The sequence below is a fragment of the Tetrao urogallus genome (assembly GCF_951394365.1).
Source record: "Tetrao urogallus genome assembly, chromosome: 3".
Lineage (NCBI taxonomy): Eukaryota > Metazoa > Chordata > Aves > Galliformes > Phasianidae > Tetrao > Tetrao urogallus.
In genome coordinates, this window is record NC_136815.1 from 82,059,661 (window position 1) to 82,075,168 (window position 15,508).

Consider the following 15,508-nt stretch of genomic DNA (forward strand, 5'->3'; position numbering starts at 1 on the left):
TCAGTCAAGCTAGTTAGATAAGATAAGACTAATTGGATAGGGAAATCAACCTCAGATATGCAGTAGAATTCAGCAACCAAAAATGCATAAACTGGGCATTCTTTTTCTTCAGGGTGTGCAGAATGACTCTCAAATAATGGCTGAAACCCTCAATAAGCATAAGGACTTGCTGCCTAACTTCAGAGGCTGTGAGAAGTATGTGTACTTGCAATCAGAGATAAATGCCCTGTTTCAAAAACTGGAAAATATTAATGGTGTTTCTGCTGGCTACTTAGACAGGTAAGAAAATTGAGGCTGTAGTAATAACTTATTCATCTTCTTGCATAATTCTTCCATAATTCCATAGTCTAGAAATCCTGTTATTATCAGTAATATAAAATGATATCTTCTTTCCTTTATGTGGGTAGAAACACTTAAGTTTCTTCTCATTTCTGGAAGACTAAAGAAAACAAAAATGAGACTTGTGGATATTACTGAATTTTCTTCGTTTATTGCATATTCTCTTCAGTTAATGATCTGGAGGTAATTAGAATTATCATCTTTTCTGCCTCAGTCTGTAACTAATTTGTCTTGTTTTGTGTTCTTTACTGTAGCTTGAATGCACTGAGGTGTCTACTCCAGCTTATTCTACAAACTGAAGATGTGATCAAAGTTTTTGAAGTCAGGCTATCTGAAGAGGAGACTGTTCCTTTGGATCTTGATAAAGTAGAGGCTTATCGGGCTTGTCTGAAGGTGAGAGGCTAATTCCCAGGAACACAGCAAGACAGAAGTAGTAGCTGTCATCACTAGTTTATTGAGTTTATTCAGAAGGTAAAAGCCTTCTGAAACAGCAGGAGACAGAGAAGCTGATCCTGTCATATTTTGACATAGATATACAATGCTTTTGCAGGTTATTGGAAGGAATATACAGGTCTGCCATCCACTGTCTATTGCTTCCCACGCAGAAAAGCCAAGGGCATGGAAGGTCTCCATAAACAGTTTCTGAACAAGGCTACCTATGTTTATTAATGTCAGTTACTGCCTTCAAATCCAACTTCCTCCTTTATTTCTTGCAGAAAGTCTCGTTGATTTCTCATTTTGTGATCTAGTTGTAACTAGTTTTTTTTTCTTTTTTTTTTTCCTGTGGAGTGCATTTCAAATCTTAAAATGAGAACTTCCTCCTGAACAAGGCAAAGAATGATTGCTTTGTTACTCACAATGACAGCATGTAGAAGCAATCTATCTGGTCCTGAGCCGATCATTTTTTTTGCACTGAGTGCCTTTGGTAAAATTTTCACTCCTCCTTTCTTTCCTCTTCTCAGAAGAAGCAGTAGGGCAAAAGCTTGAGGTGGCAAAAACAGAACAACCAGGTTGCTCTTTTACCACATTACCCGAGAGCTACAGTTCCAGCTGCTGGTAGATGTATTTAACTGATGTAAACTTGAATTGCACACAAAAAAAATAGTTGAGCAGATTATTGAAGGGTGCACACACCCCCATAATTGGGGAACACAAGAGAGACCTGCCTGTACTGTATATGCCATTTGGTCTTACACTACAATGTGTATGTGCACACAAACACCAGTCTACATGTGTGTGTAAAGCAACAACTTTGTGTAAGACATTGAGGAAAATGCAAACAGGAAAGGAAAAAAAGCACACATAGCCATTGCAGGTCTTAACATTTAGAAACTGTATGGCAATCTTAAGGCTTGATCCTACAAGGAAGACTTTCTTCTTTTTTCCTCTTCCTCTTCCTTTTCCTTTTTTTTCCCTCCCTCCTGGGACTGCTCAGTGTAGCTCTCAGAAATGGAAATGGTGGCTACAGAGTGTGACATCAGAAGGCAGTGGTTCAGTTAACTGTTTAAGAATAAGTCTAACTTCAAACATGGTTTTAAGTAAATTTGTTTAACAAAGTAGGTGTTTCACTTCAAATATACTAATTCCAGTTGGCACCAGCATACATACTATGTTGAATTTGATACAGAACGTTTAGATCCCAACGCACTGTGTGTGCTGTTGATGGTTAAGATTGAGTATCCTCTGAATAAAGCGTATGATACCTTTTTTTTTTTCCTCTCCAGAAAATGAAAAGTGATCTGAACATGAAGAAGTCACTATTGAATACTCTTGAAAATGAGCTGCAGAAAATGCTTCAGATTCACTCACAGTCTTGCCAGTCATATACCCTATATGATATGGATGTTGGAAAGTTCAGTGACAAAGTTACCCAATTAATAGACCGCTGGCAGAGAGCTGAAAAGCAGATAGATAACAGGTTTGCTTGAATTTCCTGCTGGCTTCTTCTGTATGGCTATTGCTACTAAGATCTTCTTAACAATAAGTCTGAAAGAACTAATATCCCTTGAAAGTAAAGGTACTGTAGAAATTACTGTGCAGATTACTGTGGGGCAGAGAGACTGTAGTAAACAGTAAATAGCAACTGTGAATAGGTTGAGCATACTTCAAAATCGTGTAAGACCAAGCAAGAAAATGTGGTTTTTCATGTTACTGTGTAACCTGTGTGCTACAGAGTTAACTAGCATTTTGCCCCTCAAACAAAGCAACTGTGCTTATTCCTGAATGTTCTTTATGCAAGGGGTAAAAAAACAACCAACTAAGAATACCACCACAAAACCTAACATTAAGAACTAAGAAGGAAATAAAAAATTAAAACTTCATTAAACTGAAGGCATGTTCTACCATGTTTTTATTTTAGGCCAAATCTAGTCCTAATGATCAAAATTGACTAGTTGCTGCTTTTTTGGTGAACATTGAAAACAAGTGTACTGAGATCAGTGCAATGTCACAGCATTGCAGTTCATCCTCTATTTAACTGTCAGGAAGTGTCGACCTCTGTGTAATGCACAATCACTCAAAAGTCAGGGACCAAAACCTCTTATTGGGTAAATGTAGCAAGTTCAATAGCCATTACTGGAAATTTTTATTCAGCATCTCCATTTAGAGCTCTGTATTGTTTTACTCAGTTCATTACAATATTTATCAGGGTGTCTTGTTTCTGAAAAATGTTTAAAGAGAGAAAAAGCTAATGCACTTTCATTTTGACAGTTTTCTGGTTTTTTTTCTAGATCATGGGATTTAGAAAGACAGATCAAACAGCTGAAAACTTACCGGGATCTATATCAGGCTTTGTGCAAATGGATCTGTGATGCCAAGCGCAGGCAGGATTCTATTGAGTCCACAAAGCTGTGTGACTCCAACACTATTATGAGATATCTACATGATCAGAAGGTATGCAATACCTGGCTAAGCTGTCTTCAGTTTATTGGATGTGAAATTGCTTTACTGGTCAGGAAATACCACTGTGAATGCAGCCAGCAATACAGTGGCCTGTTTTGAATTAGAAAATACACAAGCTACCAAAAACCACCACATATGTGGAAGTTAAGAAAGAGGAAATATTATTACCCTCATTACTTTCTGTCAGCTGTGCTGTGGATTATGAAAAAGACTATGCTTGTCTCCATCATGATGACTGACACTTTGGCACAGCAGCTTTGAATTAAGTCAAGGAACTGTAAGATGCTGCAACTTATGGGACAGATTATAAAATAAATACACAGCACAAAAATAAAAATAGGGTATATTTTTGTAAGCTAAAGTCATGCATCTGTCCCTTCCCAGCTCGGAAAGTTGTTGAGTTGCTAGGTGTTCTTTTTGAAGAACAGCCTTCTGTACAGTGCGTCTGCCTCTGTGGGAAAGGCATGGCTACACTTCATTTCAGTCTGAGCCTCTGGTTTCATACTGCAGGCATCTTGTGGATGCAGTGTGTACAGGCAAGTCTGAGGGACTGCTTCACAGCTCACTTTTTTCTTGACAGAACTTGCACAGTGAAATCTGTGGGAAGCGAGACAAAGTTGAGGAGCTTCTCAAGCATGCAGATCAGTGCTCAGCTGCAATTAAGGTACTTGGATTTCAGCATTTTTACAGGTGGTTGTTTTCATGGTCAGGTTCATCCTATTGTCTCCACTCTAGTGATAGGCAAAATGTTAGCTCTCTGGGACGTGTGTGTGCTTGCAAGAAGAAACTGCTGGGGTAAAATAGTCATTTATATAAAAGATAACAAAAGCAATCTCTACTTGCCTCCTGAAGATGGCAGGGTGATGTGGGAGATTCCAATGAATGCTTCTCTTCAGGAGAATCAAAGCCTCCTGCTAGCCACACCAACCTTTCCAGTTCACATGTTAAAAATAAGAGTAGAGAATAGATGGGTTGCTTTGAAATGTGATCTGATTAGGATCTGGTCTAGAAGGTTAGACAAATGCAGATTGTCAGGAGGAATGGTAGGCAGTAGCCATGAAAACTGAAAAGATGTACAGGGAATGGTTTTATGGTCTTTGCATTTCTTTGTGACCTTTATATCTACGCTTTCTCCAGTTAAGCCTTCCTTTCTATCACAAAGATCTTGCTGTACATGTTGTAGCAAAAGTGATGTGAAAGAGACTGGAGTCAATTATCTCTGAAGTTTTCACTGATATTGAAAGGATGGTCTTCAACTGACAGAAACACGTATCTTTCTGTTTTTTCAAAATTTATATGTTCTGTTTTCCCTTTTATTATTCTCTTCCATGAGTCTTCACAATGTTTTTTTGAACTGATGAACCTTAGTTTGTGAGAGAAGGTCATTTGTACATGGCCAGAGATAAACAAGGGAGAATGTAGCTATTTAAACAACAAAATACAAAACCAACCCTTTGTTTGCATGTTGAGAAATCCAGATCCAGGGAGTTAGTTAGCAGTTGCTATCTGGGTCTTACCTTATCCTGCTGTTTTACAGGATTATGAGCTTCAGGTTGCTTCCTACAGTTCTGGATTAGAAACGTTGCTCAACATACCTATCAAAAAGTGTGTGGTTCAGTCTCCTGCAGTGCTGATTCTGCAAGAGGTATCTTTCTTTCCTTCCTCATCAGTCTTTTGAATACATTTATTCATCTGCGTGAGCCGCTGTGAGTCATATCCAACCATATAATAATTAGCACTGCCATTGGTAATGTTTACTAAGCACATATGCAAAAGTAATTAGTGCAGAATAGTTGCTGCATTGCAAAATTATACCTAGGCACATTTAGACAGTAGATTAACCCTCAGGAATTTGGCTCATTCCTATCCGATGTCCATTATATACATATTGTGAGAAAGTAAGATCTGTGCCCCAAGTGGTTCAGTCACTTTCAAACTGGGAATTAACCATTATTTTAAAAGTTCAACTTGACTTACTTGTGACTGTCAGGCAAGAACCAAGAGATGAAGGCTTGGAATTAATACTACGTGAGCACTGGGGGAAAGTAATACTGAAAAAGATGTGGGTCTGTCAGAAGAGAGAATTTATATCCTTGGGGTCACCAGGAAGCCATACAAATTTGCAAAGAGGAAACTTTGCTACTTAATTGTCAAATGACTTGTTTTCTCAAGTAAAATAGAATTCTTAAATAGTCTGAGAACTAGGTATGTTCATATCTAACTGCAGCATAAACTAATAATTCCCTTTTTCTTTTCAAGGCTAGCGAGGCTCAGGCTCGCTACATAGAGCTTCTTACAAGATCTGGAGATTATTACAAATTCTTAAGTGAAATGTTAAAGAGCATGGAGGACCTAAAGGTAATCTGCCTCTTTTATTGCCTTTACCTTCTATTTTTGTCACAGGATAGCACTATCACTGATCCAAGACTTTATACTTTAGTACAGTGCTAAACTGTACACAAAGCTAAATACTGAACTTTATCATTGAATAGGATGAAGGAGGCATATGAGTAGTTTCATGCAACCTTTTTTTCAGAGTGTGGTGTCTTGCAGAGTTACTGCCAAGATCTTGTGTGAGGTAGAGAATATTAGCCTTTGTGGTAAATAAGAGGGGCTTGATAAAATATGCAGGATGTTTTTATCTCCCTGTCAGAGTGATCTCAATAAGAATACAGTTATCTCCATGCTGAAAACTTATGTTAAAAGGACACACCTCATTGGTATCTGTTGTTTAAAATGGAGTAATGGCTGCATGGATTCCATTCAGGCCCATTTGAAATGTCATATATGAAGGATGAAAATTACTTGTTTAAAAATAAAATAGCCTGTAAACAAGGCTGTTTAATATTTTGCTGGTGAGCTCTTGGTACACCAGATTTTACTGTCTGTATTGCATCTCCCTTGTCCATCAAGTACTGTTTCCCTCTGAAAGTCATCATGTTGGTTTCTAAATAAAATCCGAATCTGAATGAATAAGAGATTTGCCAGAATTTGCCTTGATGACTTTAAATTAAAACGGATTTTGAGTTATCATTGAAGCAAATAAAATATACATCTTGTAAGTTGTCAGATTTGCAAGTGTATATTGTATTGATTGTGCTACTTTTGAAACAGTTGTCACAAGTGAGCATTTTTTTTCTTTTTTTCCCCTTCTTTTGTTACCATTTTGTAGATGAAAGCCACAAAAATTGAACTTCTGGAAGAAGAACTCAGACTTGCCAGGGATTCAAATTCAGAGACAAACAACAAGCATAAATTCCTGGAACAGAATCTGCAGAAGTACCAGATGGACATATCTCAGCTCAAAGCAAAGCTGATGAGTTTGGAGGAGATGAAAAGACAGGCTGAAATGGATGGAAATTCAGCTAAGCAAAACCTGGACAAATGCTATGCCCAAATAAAGGATCTAAATGACAGAATAACCAGGTTGACTTACGAGACTGAAGATGAGAAAAGGAAGAGGAAGTTGCTGGAGGACAGATATGAGCAACAAAAGAATGACTACGACCAGCTGCAGAAAACAAGACAAAACGAGAAAGACAGCCTTGGCTGGCAAAAGTTAGAATCTGAGAAGGTCATCAAGGAGAAGGAGTACGAAATAGAAAGATTAAGGGTTCTCCTGCAGGACGAAGGCACACGGAAGAGGGAGTATGAAAATGAGCTGGCTAAGGTAAGAAACCAGTTTAGCGAGGAGATGAGTAATTTAAAGAACAAGTATGAAACAGAAATTAATATTAAGAAGACCACAATCCAGCAGATAGCTGCACAGAAAGATGATGATGCGAAAGGTCTCAGAGCCCAGGTTGACAGACTGTCAAGAGAAAACAGAGACCTTAAGGATGAAATCGTGAGGCTGAACGATGCCATTCTGCAAACCACAGACCAGCGGAGGAGGGCAGAGGAAGATGCTCTTCAGCAGAAAGCTTGCAGTTCTGAGGTGTCACAGCAGAAGCACCAGTTAGAGCTGGAGCTGAAACAGATCATTCAGCTTCGTGGTGAAGACAACTCCAGATACAAGCAGGCTCTTGAAGAGGCTGCTGCTACTATTCAGGATAAAACTAAGGAGCTGGAAAGGCTAAAGCTTCAGCTTCAGGAAGAAGCTAAAAGCCGATGGGAACTTGAAAATGAGTTGGCTAAGGTAAGGAACAGTTATGATGAGGAAATTATTAGCTTAAAGAACAAGTATGAAACTGAGATTAATATCACAAAGACCACAATTCACCAGGTCACTATGCAAAAGGAAGAGGATACCAATAATTATAGAACGCAGCTTGATAATGCTATGAGAGAAAATAGGAATTTGTGTGAGGAAATTAGGAGACTGAAGAATACAATAACTCAAACAACAGATAATCTACGAAAAATAGAAGAGAACGCTCAGCAGCAAAAGGCAGCTGGCTCAGAGCTTTCTCAGAAGAAACAGCAGCTGGAGATTGAACTAAAACAAGTTATTCAAAGGCACTCTGATGAAAGCATGCGATACAAACAGTCGCTTGATGATGCATCTAAGACCATTAAAGAGAGAAACAAAGAGATTGAAAGGCTGAGAAAGTTGTTGGATGTAGAGACAAGTCAAAGAAAAGAAATAGAGGATGAGAACAATCAGTTAAAAAGAGTTCAGTTTGACCTTCAGAAAGCAAACACGAGTGCTACTGAGACAATTAACAAGCTGAGGATCCAGGAGCAGGATCTGGCCAGACTGAAAATTGACTATGAAAGAGTTTTGCAAGAGAAAAAAGGCAGGGATCAAGAAAGTGCAAAGTTCCAAAGCACTGTAAAAGACTTGCAGATCCAAAAACATAAGCTGGAGGAGGAACTTTGCAGGCAGAATAAGAATGTGATGGAAGAGACAGCCAGGAGGAAGAAACTGGAAGAGGAAGTAGAAGGCATGAGGAGATCTCTGAGAGAGCAATCTGTTAAAATAACTAATCTCACACAGCAGATAGAGGAAGTGTCTATTGTAAAGAAGAGAAATGAAGATGACCTTAGACACCAAAGAGAAGCATTAGATGGTCATGTGAGAGAGAAACAAAGGTACATGGAGGAGATAAGAAAATACACATCTGACATTGAGACTTTACGTCGTCAGTTGGTACAAGAACAGGAGCAATTGAAGCAGGCTCACCTGCGAAATGAGCACTTACAGAAAACCTCCGAGGAGAAGAGCAAAAACTTGAACGAGTGCAAAATCGAAATCGAAAGGCTTCAGTCTCTCACTGAGAACCTAACCAAGGAACACTTGTTACTGGAGGAAGAGCTGCGAAATGTTAGATTGGAGTATGATGATCTCAGAATGGTCAGAAGTGAAGTTGATGAGAAAAATTCTGCCATTGCTGAACTAAAGAATCAGCTTCAGACAAGCAGCAAGCAAACCCTGGAACTTCAGGGGTTGATTAATGATTTACAGAAAGAAAGGGAAAAATTGAGACAGGAAATTGAAAAATTCCAAAAGCAGGCTCTGGAGGTATTCACACATATTTTGATCCCAGCTTTACTGTCTCTCAGATATATAATTACTCACAATGTCCATTTGAACCAACTTAATTCACACCTTGCTGATTAAGTTCACTGTACCTGTGACTAATATTCCTCTTACGGCCACTCTCCTCGTTATTTTTAAAAGAAAAATGGCAGAATTTGGCCACTTTCTTAGCCCCTTTACTCTCTGAGGACTGTGCTAGGAAACTTTAAAGTGTCTTTTTCACCTAGCTGAGCCTTGCCCTCAGCATGGAGGAAACCCTGGATATGTACCGGTCTTCACCAAACTATCCTAAGGGAAAATAACAATACATGGAATACCACTGTGGTTTAGCTGTACTCTGCTGGCTGTGTGCTTCCTGGTCTGTTTTGGTCAGAATGGGTTAAAGCAGTCCTTTGAGCCTGACCTGAGCTGTATCACAAACTAAACAAGCTAAAAGCCCCAGAACCAACAAACCATCAAAGTGCTATTTAGCTGCGTAAAGTGGTGACTAAGAATTAAAAGTGATGCTGCCAGCTAAGATACCTAAAACCTAAATTTCAGTGACTGTTGGGACTTCTGTTCCTAAGTCATCAAGGGTGACTTAAATTTCACTATCAGCCCATGTTCCTTAAACTTGAGATGACAGTATAGATAAATAAAGAAAATATATTTTTGCATCTTCATTCTTCTACCTTTTGAAAATGTTTATTTTTTTCTGTATTTGCCCTCCATATTTTTTTCCTCATTCTCATCTATTCTGTCAGTTGTTTAGTTTTTCTTTATTTTTAAAACCTTGATACTAATTTTTAATAACACTTAGCATTGCCTGACATCTATGCATACATACTGCATGTGTTACAAATATGTAACATTTTATTTGGTTTAATATGTGAATGTGCATGTATGTGTTAGTGTATAAAGGTGTGTGTGCGTATATATATTATATTATGAAGATATGAAGGGAATTTAAATTTAAATCAACAAATTGTTTGAAACTAATAGGAAAAAGTGAGTCATATATTTCATTTTCATCCATGTGTGACCAGTTCTTAGCTGATATGTATTCACTCAGGTTAGTAGAATTATGCCAGGGTACACCTACTGGGCATCAGATTCTTAAAGAATCTTGAGTGCTCTGTGAGTGTACTATCAGACGCATTAAGAAGACATAAAGAGCTAACTAAATCACTAGAAAATTAAGATTGTAGATAATAGATTGGATACTCTGGTACTAAAGACACCTTCATTGAAGGGACAGATGTACCTTCACTGGTTTATTTTATTCATGGTCTTGGGTAAGGCACTGCTGTGACTGGAATGTTTTCCAGTGGCAGTTTGTTGCAGATTAAATGACAGGCTGAAGGGTAAGTGGAGAGCGTATGTCTAACTATCTTCTCTTGTTTTATTTCTTGTTTAAAATTTTAGGCATCCAATAGGATTCAAGAATCGAAAAATCAATATAACCACATTATGCAAGAAAGAGAAACCTTGCTGATAAAAATGAGTGCTCTAGAGCAAGACAAAGCCAGGCTGCAGAGATTAGAAGAGGAGTTGAACCGTTTGAAAGTTAACCTGGAATCAGAGTCTCGTTTGAAGCAACGCCTGGAAAATGAGAAACAACAAATCCTGAATGACCTCAACCAATGGAAGAACCAGCACTCCCGGACAGAGGAATCCATAAGGAAGATCCAGTGTGAGAGAGAGAAGAGTGAGAGGGAGAAGAACACCTTGAGGAGTGAGATTGAAAGGCTGCAGATGGAGATTAAAAGGATTGAGGAGAGATACCGATGCAGACTGGAAGAGACTGCTGTCAAAAGCCAGTCAGAGTTGGAATCTGAGCGTCTCAGGCTGCAGAGAGAGATCGAGAAACTTAAACAGCGCCCATATGGGTCCCACAGATCTACTCAGACTGAAGAAGACTTCTGTATTGATGCTTCCAAGTTGGTGTTCAATGGGCTGCGGAAGAAAATTACAGCAATGCAGCTGTATGAGTGTCAGCTTATAGACAAACTCACTCTGGATAAACTGCTGAAGGGGCAGAGGTCAGTAGAAGAAGTCGCTGCTGACATTGAACCCTTTCTGAAAGGGGCAGGTGCTATTGCAGGAGTGTCTGTTTTACCCAGACAGAAGTACTCCTTTGTTGAGGCCAAACGGAACCAGCTGCTTACGGCAGAAAATGCAGTCCTGCTCTTGGAAGCCCAGGCAGCAACAGGAGGAGTGATAGACCCACACCGCAATGAGGTATTAACAGTGGACAGTGCTATTGCCAGAGATCTGATTGACTTTGATGACAGAGAACAAATCTATACGGCAGAAAAGGCTATTACAGGTTTTAAAGATCCTTTCTCAGGCAAAACTGTGCCACTATCTGAAGCCATGAAGAAAAACTTGATTGACAGAGAAACTGGGATGCGTCTGCTTGAAGCCCAGCTGGCTGTGGGAGGGATTGTTGATCCTGTCAACAGTGTTTTCCTACCCAAAGATGTAGCTTTATCCCGTGGATTGATTGACAAAGATTTGTACAGGATTCTAAACAACTGCCAAAGCACCACGAAGAACTTCATTGATCCCAGCACCAAAAAGGCAGTCACTTACATGCAGCTAAAGGAAAAATGCAGGATTGAGCCACATACTGGCTTGCTACTCCTTCCAGTGCAGAAGAGGAGTATGTCATTCCAAGGGATCAGGCAGCCTGTCTCAGCAGATGCTCTTCTTGAGGCTGGAATTATTAAGGAATCAACAAGGAATGATTTGGAAAGAGGTGCAATTACAGTGGAAGAAGTGAGTGAGAGGATTATCGATTTCCTTCAGGGCTCTAGCTGTATTGCAGGTATCTACAATGAGGCTACTAAAGAGAAACTTGGCATTTACCAGGCTATGAAAATAGGCTTGGTTAGACCAGGGACAGCCCTTGAACTCCTAGAAGCCCAGGCAGCCACCGGATTCATAGTCGATCCTGTCAGCAACGCGAGGCTGCCTGTTGAGGAAGCTTATAAAAGAGGTCTTGTTGGAATAGAATTTAAAGAGAAGCTTCTCTCTGCTGAAAGAGCTGTCACTGGGTACAAAGACCCAGAAACTGGAAACATCATTTCTCTGTTTCAAGCAATGAATAAAGAGCTCATAGAAAGAGGCCATGGCATTCGCTTGCTGGAGGCCCAGATTGCCACTGGTGGAATCATTGACCCCAAAGAAAGCTACCGCCTGCCAGTAGAGACAGCCTACAAGCGTGGCTACTTCAATGAGGAGCTCAACCAGATTCTTAGTGATCCAAGCGATGACACCAAAGGGTTTTTTGATCCTAATACGGAAGAGAACTTGACCTACTTGCAGCTGAAAGAAAGATGCATAAAGGATGATGCAACAGGGCTCTGTCTTCTGCCCCTGAGGGAGAAGAAGAAGGTGGTACACACCTCACAGAAGAACACCCTTAGGAAGCGTCGAGTTGTCATTGTAGATCCAGAAACAAACAGGGAAATGTCAGTGCAGGAGGCATACAGCAAAGGCCTCATAGATTTTGACACCTATACAGAGCTAGCTGAACAGGAGTGTGAGTGGGAAGAAATAACTATTACAGGATCAGATGGTAGCAGTAGAGTAGTCCTTGTTGACAGGAAAACAGGCAGCCAGTATGATATACAAGATGCTATTGATAAAGGTCTGGTAGAGAAAAAATTCTTTGATCAATACCGTTCTGGCAGCTTAAGCCTGACTCAGTTTGCAGACATGATTTCCTGCCGTAATGGCACCGATGAGGTGTTTCGACATGAATCGGTGACTCGGTCTCCCACAGTCCTGAGTGTCAGGAGTTCTTCCTCGCTGATAAGGAGTGGTTCATTCTCAGAGACCCCAGATGAGTGCAGTCCCATTGCAGCCATATTTGACACTGAAAACTTGGAGAAAATCTCAATTTCAGAAGCTATACAGCGGGGCATTGTGGATAGCATCACCGGACAACGGTTACTTGAAGCCCAAGCCTGCACAGGGGGCATAATATGCCCTACCACAGGCCAAAGGCTCTCCCTTCAGGAAGCTACCAGTCAGGGCATCATTGATCAGGATATGGCCACGCGGCTCAAACCAGCCCAGAAGGCCTTCATAGGATTTGAAGGCATAAAGAGCGGACGCAAGAGGATGTCAGCAGCAGAAGCAGTCAAGGAAAAATGGTTGCCTTATGAGGCTGGGCAGCGGTTCCTTGAATTCCAGTACCTCACCGGTGGTCTCGTGGATCCAGAAGTACGTGGAAGAATAAGTATTGAAGAAGCCATTCGAAATTCGTTGATTGATGGTCGTGCTGCCCAGAAATTGCAAGACACCAACAGCTATCCCAAAATACTGACCTGCCCCAAGACCAAGCTGAAAATATCCTACAAAGATGCAATGAATCGGTCAATGGTGGAAGATATCACTGGTCTCAAACTCTTGGAAGCAGCCTCTGTTTCGTCTAAAGGTATATCCAGTCCCTACAATGTCTCTTCAGCACCCGGCTCTCGCTCTGGCTCTCGCTCTGGCTCACGTTCAGGCTCACGCAGTGGATCTAGGAGGGGAAGTTTTGATGCATCGGCAACTTCTTCATATTCTTACTCATACTCAACCTTCAGCAGTGGGTCTATTGGGCGCTAGTAAATGAGGGAACATGAATGCATTTTAATATCATCTAGCTTAGTCTATATCCCCTTTCCTAAATCAACAGCTGATTAACTGAAAGCAATATAGTTTGTGGTCCTGTTGTTACTTGCACAAGCAAGACCACTTTGCTGAAACAAAGGAAATAAAGGCATGTCCAAAAAACTTTAAGTCTTTTCTGGGTGTGTTCAATGTCTGAAAAAGCTGTAAAATGCCTGAACACAGATTTGTGGAGAAGAGGATGGGGGAATGCAAGAAGTCATGTTTGTGAATTTTGATTTTCAGTTGCCATTTCCTTTTAGTGTTGGATTTTTAATGGGTCTCTGTATATTTTAAATACTGTCATTTGCCTTCTCCTATTAACTGTAACTGTCAACTCATAAACTGATAGCTGAGGTTTTAAAGTCCTGAAGTTTGGTTTGTTTGGTTTTTTTTTTTCCACATAGAGCCTTTCTCAATTTGCTATTACAGAGAAAAAATAGACTGTGGATAGAAAATACCTTAAATATTGGTCTACAATCTATGCTATAACATGAAAAGCTGTCTTCCAAATGTTCTGCTTCTTTATGTTTGGCCATTTTCTTACGTATAACTTGGTGAATATAAAGGGCTGGTATTAGGCTGGGCTTTTGTGTTACTGTTACCTATATGTTTTCTACTGTTTTGCTTTATTTCCATGTAACAAAAAATATACATAAATCTAACTGCACCACATCAGCTATCCTGGGCAATAAACCTTTGCAGTTTTAAACTATTTGTTGTGTGCTTATTAAACAGAGCTATGAATACTGTTAGAGATAGGAATTATAGAAAGGACCTTTTAGAAAATAAAGAAGTAATAGTATTGTTGTAAAAACAGCAGATTGGCATCATCAAAAATAATGTGCCTGTACATCATTTTTATGAGTACAGACTTTTGATTCTGTGTTTTCAGAAGGAAAGTGAAGATTGCACCAATAATGAAAACTGCTCTAGAAGCAGAAAGCCAGTTTCCACATTTGATTCTACAGTTGATTGTAGGCTTGATTTCTTCTGCTCATGATCCTTTGTCCCTGCAGCTACGACAGACTATGAGTTAGATTCTCCCTTGTGCATCATTCAGTTTTGGACAGCGAGCAGAACAAAGATAAGTGACTGGACTTTGCCAAACAGTCTAGTGGAATAGGAGGGTCTTTCAGAAATCTAAACAGTCACCTCCTGTGGTGTCCAGCCACCTCTGGTGGCCCCCAAAAACCTAGAAAATGGCGAGCACGCATCATTGTTTGTGTGACGACTTCTTGTTGCAAGTTCTGCTAGCAGCCTGCTGTCTTGTACCTGAGGTCTCTCCTGAGCTCAGAAAGCAGAGCAGGGCTGAGCACTGGACTCGAGGCATGATTTGAAGCTGCTTAGTTGCTGTGGCTGTTGTCAGCCATGGCAGAAAATGTCTGTGTCTGATGAGAGCATCGTGTCCTTTCCTGCACACAGCAGAGTGCCAATACCTCTGGTTGGTATTGTGTTCCTACCTCTGTTATCACTTAAAATAGTGTAGTATGGTTTTAGACAAATAACAGTACAGAGCTTTAAATGAAAAAACTATTAGTGTGATTTGCCAGTATAAGTCTTCCTATAAGTAGTTGAAACACGTAGCAGGCTTTTAGCTGTGTATCATGTAGGGATTTTACCTGTCTATCAGTTCTGTGATTTGTTACAGGTAAAAAGACTAAATTGATTGGAACAAATGCTAATCACTGTCAATGGTGCTGCATGATTTTTGTAGCATATTCTTTTCCCAGGGTGAAAATAGATTGGATTTTGATAGTTTTGTCTCTGCTGAAGCATAGCTTCTAACCTGAAAAGTGTTTCCAGTATCTTTTGAAGATTATAACAACATCTAAATTCTCTCCCATACATAAAATATTCTCCATTACTGGACTAAGAAACTAAGCGAACTGCTACAAGTCAGTAGGGACCTCTGTAGAAAGTAGGTGATAAAGTGATAAATCTGTCCGTGAGGAAATTCCATAGCTTCTGAGGTTTGCTTACAGCTGAAATTCATTAGCTGTACCATGGGGGAGAACTCGGTGCCTGAGTAGCTTTCTGACTGGTAGCGAGAAACAGCTGTGGGTGGTTTTTTCTTTGTTTGCTTTTAAGACCCTAATCAAAATCTGTTGCAGCAGTTTTAAATGCAGAGGAGGTTGCAGTGCT

At 40.0% G+C, this 15,508-nt stretch overlaps 1 protein-coding gene across 2 annotated transcripts in view; it reads left to right on the plus strand.

The window, feature by feature from the left end:
* DSP (desmoplakin) overlaps positions 1–13,321 on the plus strand; it is a gene marked incomplete at both ends in the record, with an annotated part of 36,207 nt that extends 22,886 nt beyond the window's left edge. For both annotated transcript variants that reach the window (XM_079533319.1, XM_079533318.1), the window contains 9 exons: positions 113–279; positions 594–732; positions 2,064–2,257; positions 3,069–3,231; positions 3,821–3,904; positions 4,778–4,885; positions 5,500–5,598; positions 6,413–8,704; positions 10,127–13,321. In XM_079533319.1, the coding sequence (XP_079389445.1) occupies positions 113–279; positions 594–732; positions 2,064–2,257; positions 3,069–3,231; positions 3,821–3,904; positions 4,778–4,885; positions 5,500–5,598; positions 6,413–8,704; positions 10,127–13,321 (6,441 nt within the window). The remainder of the gene's footprint in view (positions 1–112; positions 280–593; positions 733–2,063; positions 2,258–3,068; positions 3,232–3,820; positions 3,905–4,777; positions 4,886–5,499; positions 5,599–6,412; positions 8,705–10,126) is intronic.
* Positions 13,322–15,508: the final 2,187 nt, after the last annotated feature.